Raw genomic sequence first — 16,127 nt, 5'->3', positions numbered from 1 at the left:
TAAGATAATCATGAGGTTCAACATTGCAACAAGTAATTGTGCTTCATGCTTGTTCTGACTATGCAGTCAAGGATAGTTGAATCTTTTGACAGAAACAACAGTAACTTAAGGGCATTCAGTCTAGTGTTCATGAGTCCTCCAACAGTTCAAGTACATATATAGTGGAAACTCAGTTCGTAAAGTTTCTTCCAACCAAACAAGCCAAATAAGGGAAACATTCTGCAGTTGTGACTCCAAATAAATCATTGCATTCCATAGCTCTAGAAGAGTAGTTCTTTTTGTGATGGATGGGATGTTTTCAAGAAGGCAATTACATTATTTTGATCAGCTTCAACTGTACATACAACCATATCTGTTCATATATTAGTGGAACTCATCTTTGATTTGCATGTTAATTGCTTTTAGGTACATTAGGAATTGTAAACGCAGATCTGATAGTAAGATAAACAATCAGTTAACGGATTACAGTAAAGCTGCTAGGGCACTTGACTGTTTTCAACTTTCCTCTGGAAGATGAGCGAGCCAAACAAAACAGCAACGCCCGTTATTGCAATTGTAAATAGAAGCCGCTTCTTGGAAAATTCATGTGGCTGCCTTCTAGGAGCACCACGATCTCTCTCAGCTGGACTAATGTTCCTTCAAAAATACCAAAAGCGGGACAAAAGAAGTAAAGACCAGAGCACTTGGCATACAACACAAGATATAGCACCAGAAAAGTACAGTTAAAGAGTAGTGGTAGATGGTTTAGAAGTGCATAGCAGGGCAGATGCAGCCCTTTAGTTACGGGTTTATCTGAACTCACAACTTTCGACACAGAATATAGATATATATGTAAAAACCTACTAAAATCTTAAAAAATATTAAACCGGAACCCATAATTTTAACAATACAATGAGTTCAGTGTTGAGAATCTTAGAAGTTGAACCTATTAAATTTAAATCCTAGATCTGCCTCTGGTGCATAGCATTTGTTGATCAAGACATATGATGGGAACAATTACAACGGGATTAGATGGCAAGTTGCAAAGAGAAATGCATAATGTAGCGACATGAAAGACCACATGCGGATATCTAGGTGCAACTTGAGTTTTACCAACTTCCACAGAATGGTGGTAAAATCACACCCTTTCACCTGTCTTATTTTTCTAAAACCATAAAGTTTCTGCATAGGGCATAGCATGAGCTAACAGTTGCTCATTTTCTTATTGAGTAACTCTTGTAATCCTTGATTTCAGGTTTCACATGTAGTGTACTATTATGACTTGTGAACGTGGATGCCCATTCCAAGCACTGTAATATATCATAAAATTGATAAACAAAGAATGCCAAGAGACTCTAAATATGTGAGATCCATTTAAAGATTCTTTCCAAAATGAGATAATCAAATATATAAAAGGGGGACGAAGCTGGCAGAAAACCAGACACTTTCTTGATTAACATAGATAAGATAGACGAAGAAATAACGTCAAAGAGAGAAGAATAAGTTCAAGTGTAACCTTAAAAAATTTGATCACCTTTTACTGGGTAGGTAAAACATAAAGGAAACAAGTATATACATATTTATATGCACCAACTGCATTATGGATGAGAAATAAGGAAGTGTATAAACATATGTCACTACCCAGTCATGTATGACCTAGATTTTATTAGAGATTCTTATGCTATATTCATGTCCAGGTAGGAGAAATACTGATTTTCATACATAGCTCAAAAGCAGCTTATCCAATATCCTTTTAGACAATCTTATCGGAGGAACTCTGTCTTATAAGTCAGTGTTCACTAATAACTGAAACAAGATACATAGACTAGTTGTACCATAAGCGAGGAAGGCAAAAAATAAGCATCATAAATGCATGTCTGTGCAACAATTACGTTAAGGTAGGAATGACAGAGAGATACATGCTTCCAATGGGCTTTGACAGTTGGACCTCATAAACATCACCAAAGAATCAAAGCCAAGATCCACTCAGCATAGAAAGAACGGCTCAAAACGACCAAGGGGACATGCAAAATGCAAACTAAATAAACATTTTAGGTCCATAATACCTGGAGGATTCCGCAACGATATTTGTGCCTCCATTGCATCTACTCTCATGGTCATCTCTTTCATGGAGCCTAATATATCTGCTACACAGATGACAGAGTTCTGTTCTATTCCCACAAACTTCCTGGTAAAGGAATGCAGATATTATAAAAACAGCAGGATACTGAAGATCGATCAATTAACCAAAACAATTACAAAATAGAAAAAGAAGCCTAATCATAGATAGTCATTATAACCTGATGCTTAAATAAATCAATTGCAGGTAAAGGAAACTCGCAATACTGGCATGTCACAATCCTTTGTGGGCAATTTTCACCTTTGTGAACAGTTAACACCTCACGCTCCATTCTCTCGCTACACAAAGAACAGGCTACCTGTAAATTAACATGCATAACAATCACATTGAGAGGTTGTATTTGGCTTATTAAAGAACTCATACCATGACGAAGTGGGAAAAGAATGTTCCTGTAAAACAGAACAGACTGGTAGAAGCAGAAAAGGTGGGAAGACCTACAAAACATGTGTTCATCGAATGCAAAAAATCGAAAAGGAAGTAAGAGGTATAAGTTAACACTAAGATAGAATGTTGTAAAAGACAGAGGTATAAGTTAACACTAAGATAGAATGTTGTAAAAGACTATGTTCAAGTACTCTTAAGCCCTGAACTAGGTGCAGTACAGGCTGAAGGCTTAGCCTCGTATAGACACAGCTTTGATTCTAGCACCAAGGCGATAAGGTGTGCACCTCATTGCCCATGGACTTTACATTGAAGAAGCCTACATTAACAATGAATATAGTAATGTGATGTATTAATTGTTAAGCAAACATTGAGTATAAAAGTATTAGAAATAGGAAATTAGATATTTAGTATAAGAAGACAAGTCACTGGACCCGAACTAAAAACTAAAATTTCATCTTTGTATCTGATCAGAAATTCAAAATGGTCTTTAAAATTGATTCACATGATTTTTACTTCATATATTATACTTAATTGTGTAGTTTTTACATATAATTGTTGTTTGAGTTTAAAGTAATTTTTTCTTACATGAAAAACACATTTTAATTTCTTTCATTTGTATTCACTAAAACTCATGCTTCAATAGCACGTTGCGCTTTAAACTGCAACAGATCTTGGCTATTTTCTGTGCACCTACTTGGTGCTTTCACACGAAGAAAATTCTTTACTTATCAGGACAAAAAAAGGATCTTATTTTTGTTTTCTTAAGGTAGTATATAAGACAAAATCAACTTAAGGGGAACCATAGAGAAAAGGTGCCTCTTTTCTTTACCTAGAGCTTCAACCCCTGCAATAAGGATGTATCATGATTTTAGTAACCCCGAAAAGTTTAGCTATTAATATATCTTTTGAGTGGGGTGGGCTGGCATTCAATCATCAGAGCACTTCACCTCTTGTGTTGTTTAGCGTTAATCTGAAGTTCTTAAATTATTTATTTAATTTTCAAGAATAAGATCATATATTTTCCATTTAAGGTCCATTCTTTACGCAAGGACTTCAATTGCAATGCCTAGCACCGTACATAACATCATGAAAAATGTTCATTGCACAACCATGAAATGATGTACAAAACTATGTATTTACAAACACGTCAGCTGGATGAAAGTGCAGATTCACATAAACAGTTCTGGGAGCAAACTGGAAGGCAAATAAATGCAATTGAATGGATCAAATTTAGAAATCTATCTTAGAAAGGGACTAACATCTGTTGGACCAAATGATACAGTTAAGGTAATTGAGAAATCCTTGCGTCTAAAAGTTGAAGGTTCAATTAGAGAAGGAGAAATAAAGAACTTTTTCCCTGTAAAATCTCTCGGCATCATCCACAAAATGACGAGATCAAATAAATTGGTTCACTTACTGCAGCATGAGTGCTCAAGAAATGTTCTTCTGCATGTTTTTTTGGAACCATATCCCCACAGATTTTACATTTTTCAAGTTTCCGGGAGCAATGAGCAACATGCAAATCAAGATTGGAAGATGGAATTTCTCTGTCACTGGAAACATATAGATTCAGAATAGCAAGTGATGAATATACAAGCACATAGGAAAAGATAATATGTAGAATAAGAAGCTGACAAATATACAAGGCTGAAACATGGATAAAGATGACATCTAGCTTGGTACGACTGGTCATGCACAAATGGCAACCCGCTGTTAAACTATATGTCGTATAGCTTAGATTTAAATATAGAGCTGTAAGGTTCATCACTTCATTGTCGAATTTTATAGTGTATTATCCACAACGCATTAATTCATAATCTATTAAAGACCTGAACTCTTCAGTTTCCATTGGCAGCAAAAGGAGGGTACTCAATAAGGAATTCACTTCCGCCAACATGGCAATCCACAAGTAGACACCAATAAACTAGCTAGTATTTACTTTTCCAAAATTGGACCTTATTCACATTGCAATCAGTAATAGGAAAAAACAACTTGCAACTAATATATCCCATTAATCAAGCTAAATCATGATCAATATTTGCTGATAAATCAATAGTATTTCATTAAACAACACACCAAGATGGTGTCAGAAGAGATTACAGACTCAAGCACAGTTATCTACCAAGTATCACAATCATCAAAACACACTTGTATACTGTCTTTATACAATTCTCCTTCTTCAATAGAGGCAGACAAACCCAAATATTGTCTGCATAATTTATTTTATGACGGTGGTATCTGAGTCAGCTTGCGCACACCTTTGCTATTGCACCGGGTACCTGCTACCCCCACCAGCATAGATACCATACAAGTGTACCCACGCTAGGGGCATAAAACTGCAGCTACAAACAAACACAAATATTGTCTGGATAATTTTCACAGCCTAATTACGGGGCAGGCTTAGCCAGATAGTAATATTGTACGCAAATGCGGAATCACTGGGGAGTTTTTTTTTTTTTTGGGGGGGGGGGGGGGGGGGGGGGTTAGAACCTACCAGTGACTGCAGATGGTTGTGGCTTGATCAGAAGCTACAGCCATTAAAATCTATCTTTGATTAAAATCTCTGAGTCCCTTTCTATGGGAAAATGGATAAATCAAATATCAATAACTGAGAAGGAAGATGATATAGGAAAACTAATTAAATTAGTTCGATTGAATCTTCTATATGCATTTGGCTCTATTTGAATTCTTTACATTCCGATTATATTTATATTTTCAGATAAATTTGGACTGAGATTTCAATTGTTTGCTTAAATAGAGAAACAACCTATGATTCTCTGAGTTGGAATTATCGATTCGTAAATTCACTTTCACGATGTTGTACTATAATTTGGTTCACTTACGGGTCGCGAACTTTTATGAGTGCTAACTGGTCGGTTGGCCACCTTCCCTTTCTGCGCGTGTTAGGGACTCGCTTCGACTCATGATTGATTGATCCGCCTTGATTGGGCTTCTTTAGCGGTCTGGGCTTGTTGGGTTTAGTTGGATCAGCTGGAGAAACTGTTAAAGGGCAAAATTCGGCCGGCCGAAACTAAGTAGAAATGGTGTGGTATAGCCACTTTTTTAATTGGCATGTACTTTTTAGCCAGTGCTTTTAATATTGAGCAAAAATAGTCACTACTCTATTAAAATTGATACGAAAAGTCTTTTTTACCCTTTCTTCATGAGTGATGTGTAAATATTAAGGATATGGCGTCCTTAACTTCATGAGTGATGTGTAAAATATTAAGGACAACATGTCCTTAACATTTACAATGCACATATGAAGTTAAGGACATGATGTCCTAAAGTTTAACAACAGAACTTTCAAATACAAGTTAATGATATTATGTCCTTAACATTTACATTGCACACATGAAGTTAAGGACACCATGTCCTTAATATTTATACTACACATATGAAGTTAAGGACACCATATCCTTAATATTTACATTGCACATATGAAGTTAAGGATATGATGTCCTAGAGTTTAACAACATAAGTTGCAAATACAAGTTAATGATATTATGTCCTTAACATTTATATTGCACACATGAAGTTAAGGACACCATGTCCTTAACATTTACACTGCACATATGAAGTTAAGGACACCATGTCCTTAATATTTACATTGCACATATGAAGTTAAGGACATGATGTCCTAAAGTTTAACAACAGAAATTGCAAATACAAGTTAATGATATTATGTCATTAACATTTACATTGCACACATAAAATTAAGGACACCATGTCCTTAACATTTACACTGCACATATGAAGTTAAGGACATGATGTCCTAAAGTTTATGAGCAGAAGGTGCAAATATATGACACTTTGTCCTTAATATTTACACATCACTCATGAAGTTAAGGACACTATGTCCTTAACATTTACAATGAACACATGAAGTTAAGGACACCACGTCCTTAACATTTACACTCCACATATGAAGTTAAGGATATGATGTCCTAAAGTTTAACAAGAGGAGGTGCAAAAACAAGTTAAGGACATTATATTTTTAACATTTACATTGCATACATGAAGTTAAGGATACCATGTCCTTAACATTTACACTATACATATGAAGTTAAGGACATGATGTCCTACAGTTTAACAACAGAAGTTGTAAATACAAGTTAATGATATTATGTCCTTAACATTTACACTGCACATATGAAGTTAAGGACATGATGTTTTAAAGTTTAGCAGTAGAAGGTGCAAATACAGGACACTTTGTCCTAAACATTTACACAACATTCATGAAATTAAAGACACCATGTCCTTAATATTTACACAACACCTATGTCTAGTACATGGGTATTTTTGTCTGGCGGGTAAAAATTTATTAAACACTGGCTAAAGAGTAAATACATTTAAAATAGTCGCTAAAAGGTAAAGACATCTCTTATCAGTGGTTATTTGTGCACTTCCCCCCGAAACTAATTATATTTACTAGACAAAAAGTATATAAATATGTATATTATATGTATATAATACACATACATGAGTGGCTCGACTATAAGGCCAGTAAAGTAATTGCTTGGGCCCCAACTTTTTGGAGGCCCCATTTTTTTCGTAAAGATGTATTATATATGTATTATTAAAAAAATGTGTGTACATTTAAATTTAAAAAGAACTTTTGGAGCGAAAGTACAATAACTTTAATGTGAGGATCGTAATAATAATTAGAGAATGGAATAATTTTTAATGAATTGTTTTCTTACATGGGTAGGGTAACTATTTTTTTTTGTCTCATTTATGTCCTAAATCCTAACTAATAGGGGCCCGTATTATTATTTATATATTTACCTTTTTCATTCTCTCTTTTACTATTCTTATTCTTAATGTTGAAAAGTTTCCAAATCGATAACTTACCGCGACTTACAAGTTGTCTTCTTCAAAGCATTACCAGAAGCAATAATTATATTGAAGCAATGCAATATTTTTCGATATCATTATATCAACTTATCTTGATCTATAGTTTCTTACCCTTTGATTTCTGCCATTATTTATTGTTTCTGGTACTTGGATTATCTTATTTATGTGTGATAATTGTTGCTCCTTTTTAGACTACTTTATCATGACTTACTCGCTTTCGTTACTTTCATTTTCATACTGTATTGAATTGATTATCCTTATCTAACTTTTTTTTGCCATGCTTTCTCTTGAGCCGAGGGTATTTGAGAAACTACCTCTCTACCTTCTAAGTTAGAGGTAAGATCTGCGTACACTCTACCTCCCGAGACTTCACTTTATGAATTTTTAATGGGTATATTATTATTGTATATCAACTTATCAAATTCTTGAGTCGATAAAGTATTTCAGGCCCAATGCGGAAAGATAATGAATTTAATTCCCTTTTGGTGTTTATGAATATCTAGCTCGTTCTTGACTGCTGAGTACTAACATAATTGTCAATACTGCAACTTGCATTATGTTCATCATGTGATGCTGCAACTTGCAGCTAATCAACATTTTTTTATTTTTATATTACCCATCTTTCGGGCAGATTACTTAACTCAGGAAACTGGGTATCTGCCGAAAAAACAAGTATTCTTTTGGGCATAATGGTATATATTAACAAGCAAGAACTTTTGTTAAGTCCAATAATTTAAATATATATATATATATATATATATATATATATATATATATATATATATATATATATATATATATATATATATATATGAAAGTAGTGGCAGAAAAATGAACGAGGGATTACAAGGTTAAGAATCAAATTATCACCAACAAGATAAATATTAGGTAGCCAAGCAACTAAATTATTAAGATTCTGGAAGCCCAATGATTAACTTTCTTGTTTAGAGCTATAAAATGAATCATGATAATAACAATCAATAACATTATCCAGGATAAACCTTCCTAGATTGGCTATAAAATCTCTGCTTTCCTTACTAGGTTTTAAATACTAATTTTGGACTATCTAGTTCTCTTAGCGTTTGTTTGAAGTTTGCAAATTTAATTTTGGAATTTTCGGGAAAAGTGTTTGCTTGACCTGCTTTTGCAAATTTAATTTTTCTTTTTGAAGATTTCTAAGTCAATTTTCATATCTTTTAAAAACACAAAAAAGGAAAAAAAAAATCTTTTAAAAGGTTGGAAAACAGAGTTTGCAAATCTTCCATTAAAAAAATGTTTTATGTCTTTGCGAAAAACTAAAACAAAAGCTAACTATCAACTTAATCTGGAAAGTACAATAAACATGATTTCGTAAGATTTCCTTTCCTTTCTTACACATAGAAGTAAGTCAAAGCATAATAGGAGGAAAAGGAATATATCTTTATATCAAAGATGTTATTCATTTGTCTTGCCAATAAATCATATAGGCCAGCCATTACTTTTAAACCACATCGAAGTAGAAGTATATTCCTAGATTTCAATGAAACAATTACTTCATTAATAAAAGGGAGAAAAACACTTCACTTCATGGATACTCGGAAGGTATTATCGACTGAGACGAAGTTATGATTTGAAATTTATAAAATTATAGTTCATATTAATTACTCTCTCTCGTCTACAATAAGTGACCAATTTATTTTTTTTTATTTTGGTCCAAAATAAGTGTCCATTTATATAATCAAGAAAAAATTAAATTTATTTTTCTAAAATTACCCTTATGTACGTATCTTTAAAAAATATTTTACTCCTCACATTAATTATGCTAGAATATTTAATTAAGGATAATTTAGTCATACTAATTATTTTTGTTTAATAAACTTGTCATCGAACTCATAACTCAGGATTCAATTAAATATTTATATATATTTAATAAATTTTTAATATAAATACAGAGTCTAAGCAAAAATTATTGCATTCGAGCAATCCTACTTGGGTGGAAAATTCATTTAGACCAAGTCCTTATTTGTAATTCTACTGATGATTGACACTTGTCCGTCTTTTTTAGATGGACGTGCAAGAACCTTAAATTATCATAATAATTAATTAACTTCCCTTGGTTTTCGCTTAAAACCCTCCGTTAATGAATTGTTCATTGTAACAAGGAATCTCATTGCCCCCCCCTCACGTGGGGCTCATCCAAGTTCCAATTACTAAAAGACTCTCTCAGTTTTAATTTATGCGAATCTGTTTGACTGGACACAAAATTTAAGAAAAAATAAATATTTTTAAAATTTGTAGTCTAAACAAATCAAAAAGGGACCCAGAATATTTATATGGTTATAAAAACTTCTCATTAAGGGTAAAATTATAAATTTAAGCTAAATTGTTCAAATTTAAAAAGGAGTCATTCTTTTTGAAATGGATAAAAAAGTAAATATGTTCACATCAACTGGAATAGATAGAGGATTAGTTTGGAAACCCTAGAAACATATTTGATTGGAGCTTTATACTCCTATAATATATGAGTATATTAATGTGAAAAGTACACCAAATCTTATACTAGTTTGGTATTTCCGGTCCATAATATGTGACCAATTTGTTTTTTTATTTTGATCCAAAATAAGTGTCCATTTATGTAATCAAGAAAAAATTCAATTTGTTTTTACTCTTTTACCCTTATGTGCATATCCCTAAAAAGTTTTCTTACTCCTCACATTAAATCCACTATAACTATGTGACCAATATTTAATTAAGGATAGTTTGGTCATACTAAGTATTTTTGTATAGAATTTAGTATTTTCTTAATGGGCGTGCCTAAAACAAACTGGTCACTTATTGTGGCTTGAAGGGAGTACTTAGTACTAATGACAGATTCCTCTACAATAAGCTTGTTATTTTACCATTATAGTGGAGTAAAGTTTAGTCATTTTAATCTCAGACAAAATGGTTTTATGACTTTACTGTTATATTAAGTAAAATTTAGTAATTATAAGTTATGGAAAGTAAAAATTAATTGCTTTAATGTGATAAATATAATTATATATATAATCTTATTAGTATAATAGATAAATAAATCGATCAGGGGCTATATGGAATTAACCTCAAAATCTCAGAATATGCGGTTTTGATAGTAAGGATTCTTTGATTTAGTCCTTTTCCTTTGTCTGTTTATTGATTAATTTGTTCTCGTGCTTCTTTCTCATATGCACACTTATGAAGAAGGAAAGAAATTAGAATTGTTTTCATATGCAACATATTGTACTTCCGGCGGAGCCTAGAAACTCGGCTAAGAGTTCGGTCGAACCCAGTAGTTTTTGTTCAAATAGTACATTCGTGTTAAAAAATTCATGTTATATGCGCAAATTGAACCCATAAAATTGAAATCCTAGCTCCGCTTCTGCTTTCACATAGATGAGTCTATCTTCAAGTTGTAGAGTAAATTCATTGGAACATGTTGTTTTGAGTCATTGAATATTGAGATACGAAGGGGGTATATACATGTTTTAAGGTTGAAGGATGAATTTGATTCTTCATCTATCTATCTATCTATCTATATTATTATAAAAGTATGAATATAATGTTGGTTTAAAAAAATAACTTTATAATATTAATCATAATAACTCACAACAAAAGAACATAACCAAAATTCTAGACATTAGCCTTATAATGCTATTAGTTTTAGGACATAATACTACACGTTAGGAATCCTACATGATTACTTTTTGAAATTCTATTAGTATAAACTTTCGGACATAAACATATAATATGTTAGCATGTAAACATAAAATATTTAGGAACACGTTAGGTTTTCTATTAATATAATTACGTTCGAGATAGAAACATATATTTAGCCATGTAATACTAATTGCTTTTAGGATATATTTCTTAAATATTTCTATTACTAATTTAATTTGAAAACGTATTATATTGTCCTATTACTAATTTAATTTGGGAATGTATTATATTATCCAAATTAATTTAGAAAAGGTGAGCCTATATTATTATAAAAATACGAATACAATAATGATAAATCAAAATAGCTCTAAAATAATAAATAGAATAACTCATAGGACATAGCTGTATAAACCTATTTTTTGGACTATAATACGTTTTATGTTATTTTTTTAATATTTAAGATTTTTAAAAAAAATAATAAAATTTTGATTATTAAATTATTATTAAAATTATGTAGGAAGGCTTAATAGAATCAATTTCATGAGAATTCTCTGTATTGACAATACATTACCACTCCATAAAATCTAATATAAAGAAAAATAAAATTAATATTAAATGGACTGCACAAAGCGTTGATTGAGAAAAACAAATATTCCCACGATAAAATATTCTTAAATTATATTAAACTGCTTTCCTACTCAAATAATATTATTTTACTATTAATTTTTCGTGTAATATTGAAAAGTATACCGAATTATTAAAAAATAACTAAGAAAATATTTGAAAATATAAATGTGTCGGAAAGAGAAAGAAAAATGATTGGTAAGAGTCAATAACACTAATGATTCTGCAAACATAAAGATCTAAAAGTGGAATGTCCGATCGATCTTTTTACTCTTTGAAAATAAAATTTACTGTGGGTAAAATTATAATTAGGATTAAAAATTCAAAAAATGATGAACTGATATTAAGAATCTGAATCAACCTAAGATAAATTATTTCTTTATTTTAAGACTAAATAATTAAATCTTTCAATTAATTATTTAGCAAGGGAATCCAATTCAAGTATTTTTTTGAATTCATCATATGAGTAAAATTATTTTTCAAGTTAAAAATAATTCTTAGGGTACATAGATTTATTTCATAAAAAGAGCGTTAGAGATTAAAAATATTAGAACACAAAGTAAAAAGGGTTAGTATAGTATTAAGAATCAAAAGGTCATACAAGTGTCTCGGGAAGCACAATCAAAGCTAAATCCTTAACAAGAACAAGCTTTCAAGACTATATTATAAAGTGTAACGACCCGACTTGTTGTTTTAAGAATTAACGCCCCGTTCAACGACATAAGGTCCCGAAAAACTTCGTAATATGTATTATGACTTGCGTGTGTCGTCGAGTTTGGTTTTCGGAAGATTCGAAATTAAATTGAAAGAACAATTCTTATTTTAGAAGCTAAAATGAAAAGAGTTGATCGGAGAGTTGACTTGTCACGACCCAAAATCTGACTAGTCGTGATGGCACCTAACCCAATCCGCTAGATAAGCCAATTATCCACTATCCAATTCCAATGTGATTTAACAAGACAATTAAGTAAAAGAAAATATCTAAATCTTATACATTCCCCAAGGACTAATAGTACAAATCATGAGCTTATAAAAATAGAGTATACAAAGCTGGTATAAAGTAATACATCATCTGTTTGAAAAGTACATAAATAGAGTTTTATGAATCTAAGGCTACCATGAACAAGAGGCAGCTACAACCGGAACGCAGATATATCTTCAGATCCAGCTCCCAACGAACGCAGCAACACCAGCTGCCAATATGTGCACGCAAGGTGCAAAAGTATAGTATGAGTACAACCGACCACATTTAATCAATAAGTAACAAACCTAATATTAGGTTGAAAGTAGTGATGAGCTTGTACCAAGGTCAGAGTCCAACTTCCATAACTAACAATAGTTCATAACAATATCAAACAAGTAATTGTCACGACCCAATTTTCCCTCCGTATGACGTCGTGACAACACCTAGTCTCTACGACTAGGTAAGCCTAACATTTGCGGAATAATGAAATGAAAACATAAATTTAATAACTAACTGTAGTAGTAACAATATAACTGGGTACCATGCCGCCTAACTTGTACAATAACCAACTATTCAAAAATACACAGTAATCCCAAAACTCGGAACATCATAAATCACAAACTACAAAAGGAAAGTCTAGTGTCTCTATACATCAGAGTCTAACAAAAGAAAAATACATAAGATAATGGACATGGGAAAGAGTTGAAGGGGACTCCGAGGTCTGCGGACGTGGCAAATATACCTTGAAGTCTCCAAAGCTGTCCCGGTTCACTGATAGTGCGGCTGATAAGGAGAACCTGGATCTGCACACAAAAAATATGTACAGAGAGTAGCATGAGTACACCACAATCGGTACCCAGTAAGTGCCAAGCCTAACCTCGGTCGAGTAGTGACGAGGTCAGGTCAGGACCCTACTGGTATAAATAATAATAAGGCGAGGCAAGAATGAAATATAGCAGTAAAATAAAGACTGAAATTTAACAAGAAAGAATTCATAGAAGGTAACAATGCAGTACACATAAATACAACAGGGGATCTCCTAGAATACTGTTCCGTAGTCCCAAACGTAAATGTGCAGTACAGGGTATCTCCCGAAATACCGTTTCGTAGTCCCAAAGTAAATATGGAGTACAGTGAGATCTCCCAGAATACCGTTTCGTAGTCCCAAAGTAAATATGCAGTACAGTGAGATCTCTCGGAATACCGTTCCGTAGTCCCAAAGTAAATATGCAGTACAGGGGGATCTCCCGGAATATAGTTCCGTAGTCCCAAATAAATATGCAGCTCAACCAACGGAAATAACAGTTACAACAAGAAAACCTACAATTGAAACTAAGTTCAAGTCAAGGAAAAACAGAAAATTTCACTAAACATGCTGCACCGAGTTTAGATAGACAGTTAAGATACATAGGCATGCTATCCTAAACTAAACATGATAGTTACATATGCTAGTATAGCTCAAATAAGGAGAAACATGTTATTACTTAGTGAAGAACAAAGTTTTACAACAAATAGCTCGTGTACGTACTCGTCACCTCACGTACACGGCGCTCACATATTAAAACAGTACCAAATCCTAAGGGGAGTTTCCCCCACAGAAGGTTAGGCAAGCCACTTACCTCGAACAAAGCTCAATCAATCGGTCACAATGCCTTTCCCACGAATATCCGGCTTCGAATAGCCCAAATCTAGCAAAAAGCAATTACATATCATAAATACAACCATAATAGACTCATCTAATTAATGAAATCAATACTTAAACAAAAATTCCGAAATTCTCCCTAAAAAGTCGACCCGGGCCCATGTCTCGGAATCGGGTAAAAGTCACAAAATATGAACACACATTCACTCACGAGTCCAACCATATAAAAATTACTCAAGTCCGATCACAAATCCCCTTTCAAAACTCGAAATCTTTGTTGAAGAAGTTTTTCCAATTTTTCCCAATTTCAACCCCAAAAATTCGAAATTAAAGAGAAAATTAATGATAGATTAGTGGAATATAACCAAAATAGAGTGTAGAATCATTACCCAATCGATATCTCTGAAACTCCCTCAAAATCTCGTCCAAATCCGAGCTCCCAACCCAAGTTTTGATAAAATGGCAAAACCCCCGTTTTTGGAAACGATATAAGTCTGCCCAGTGATTCCTTAATCGCGATCGCGAAGAACAACTTTGCTGCCCCAGAAATTAACTCTACGCAAATGCGTAAAACACCACGCAAACGCGATGATCTGGCTCTCAGACTCACACGATCGCGAACGTCCTCACGCGTTCGCGATGAGCAAAGCGCGTGACCCAGCATTGGTCTACTTAACCCTACGTGAACGCGACCTTGTCTCTGCGTTCGCTGAGCACCACCTCCCTTCACTATGTGTTCGAATGCCCCTGTCCGCGAACGCGAAGAACAATTCCATCCTCTCGCCCATCTAGCTTACGCGATCGCATATAAGGAAACCGGAACTTAGACACCAGAAAACTTCAGCAACCTTCTAAGTCCAAAAATCGATCTGCTGGGCATCGGAAACACACCCGAGGCTCCCGAGACCTCAACCAAACATACCAACCAATCCTAAATCACCATACAAACTTAGTCGAGCCCTCAAATCACATCAAACAATGCTAAAATCATGAATCACCCTTCAATTCAAACTTAATGAACTTGAAACTTCAAATTTCCATAACCGATGCCGAAACCTATCAAACCACGTCCGATTGACCCCAAATTATGCACACGAGTCGTATTTAACATTATGGACCTACTCCAACTTATGAAATCAGAATCCGACCCCGATATAAAAAAGTCCACTACCGGTCAAAATCTCCAAAAATTTGACTTTCGCCAATTCAAGCCTAAATCAACTGCAGACCTCAAATTCACAGTCCGAACACGCTCCTAAGTCCATAATCACCCAATGGAGCTAACGGAACTGACGAAACTCCATTCTGGAGTCGTCTTCATATAGTTCCGACTACGGTCAAAATCCTAAGACTTAAGCTTCCGTTTTAGGGACTAAGTATCCCAAAACACTCCAAAACCAAAAACAAAACCTCCCACAAGTCACATAAGCAGAAAAAAATACGGGGGAAACAGTAAATAGGGAATTAGCGCTATTACTCTCAAAACGACCGGCCAGGTCGTTACAGTAATACCCGAAGTAACTCAGAGATAAAATGCTCAATAAAATCATGATTTTTGAAAATAGTTCTGCCCTTTCAAGTACATCAGTGAAAACCCAAATCGTTTACCGAAGTTGCCAAAAATATTAGTAAGTTTGAAAACAGTAATTTTCCCAAAAATCCTTTCAATAATAAATAAGATGTCTCATTTTCTTTCCAGATAGCCAGTGTAAAATGTATCACTTTTCCCATATGCCAATATATGTGAGAAATAATGAATAACGTGATACCATACAACATGAGGAAAATGCATCTCTATGCATATATGTCAAATGTTCATGTCAATGCGATGCACTCAGTGATGAAACCATATACATATTCTCATAGTATAATTTCACTCAGTC

At 33.5% G+C, this 16,127-nt stretch overlaps 1 protein-coding gene across 5 annotated transcripts; it reads right to left on the bottom strand.

The window, feature by feature from the left end:
- Positions 1-295: 295 nt before the first annotated feature.
- LOC107806430 (uncharacterized) lies at positions 296-5,369 on the bottom strand. 5 transcript variants are annotated; one of them, XM_075231061.1, is made up of 8 exons: positions 5,271-5,310; positions 4,998-5,066; positions 4,626-4,845; positions 3,921-4,056; positions 2,483-2,553; positions 2,280-2,397; positions 2,046-2,167; positions 296-636 (listed from the first exon to the last, which is right to left on the bottom strand). In XM_075231061.1, exons 4-8 carry the CDS (start codon positions 3,969-3,971, stop codon positions 477-479), a joined length of 522 nt encoding a protein of 173 aa, XP_075087162.1. In that variant the 5' UTR covers positions 3,972-4,056; positions 4,626-4,845; positions 4,998-5,066; positions 5,271-5,310; the 3' UTR covers positions 296-476. The 5 variants fall into 5 exon arrangements, with proteins under 5 accessions (XP_075087162.1, XP_075087163.1, XP_075087159.1 ...); XM_075231062.1 differs by having other exon boundaries at positions 4,762-4,845; XM_075231058.1 differs by lacking the exon at positions 4,626-4,845 and having other exon boundaries at positions 5,271-5,369.
- Positions 5,370-16,127: the final 10,758 nt, after the last annotated feature.

This window comes from Nicotiana tabacum, chromosome 15 (genome assembly GCF_000715075.1).
Source record: "Nicotiana tabacum cultivar K326 chromosome 15, ASM71507v2, whole genome shotgun sequence".
Taxonomy (NCBI): Eukaryota; Viridiplantae; Streptophyta; class Magnoliopsida; order Solanales; family Solanaceae; genus Nicotiana; species Nicotiana tabacum.
This window is presented reverse-complemented; position numbering and strand designations above follow the sequence as displayed.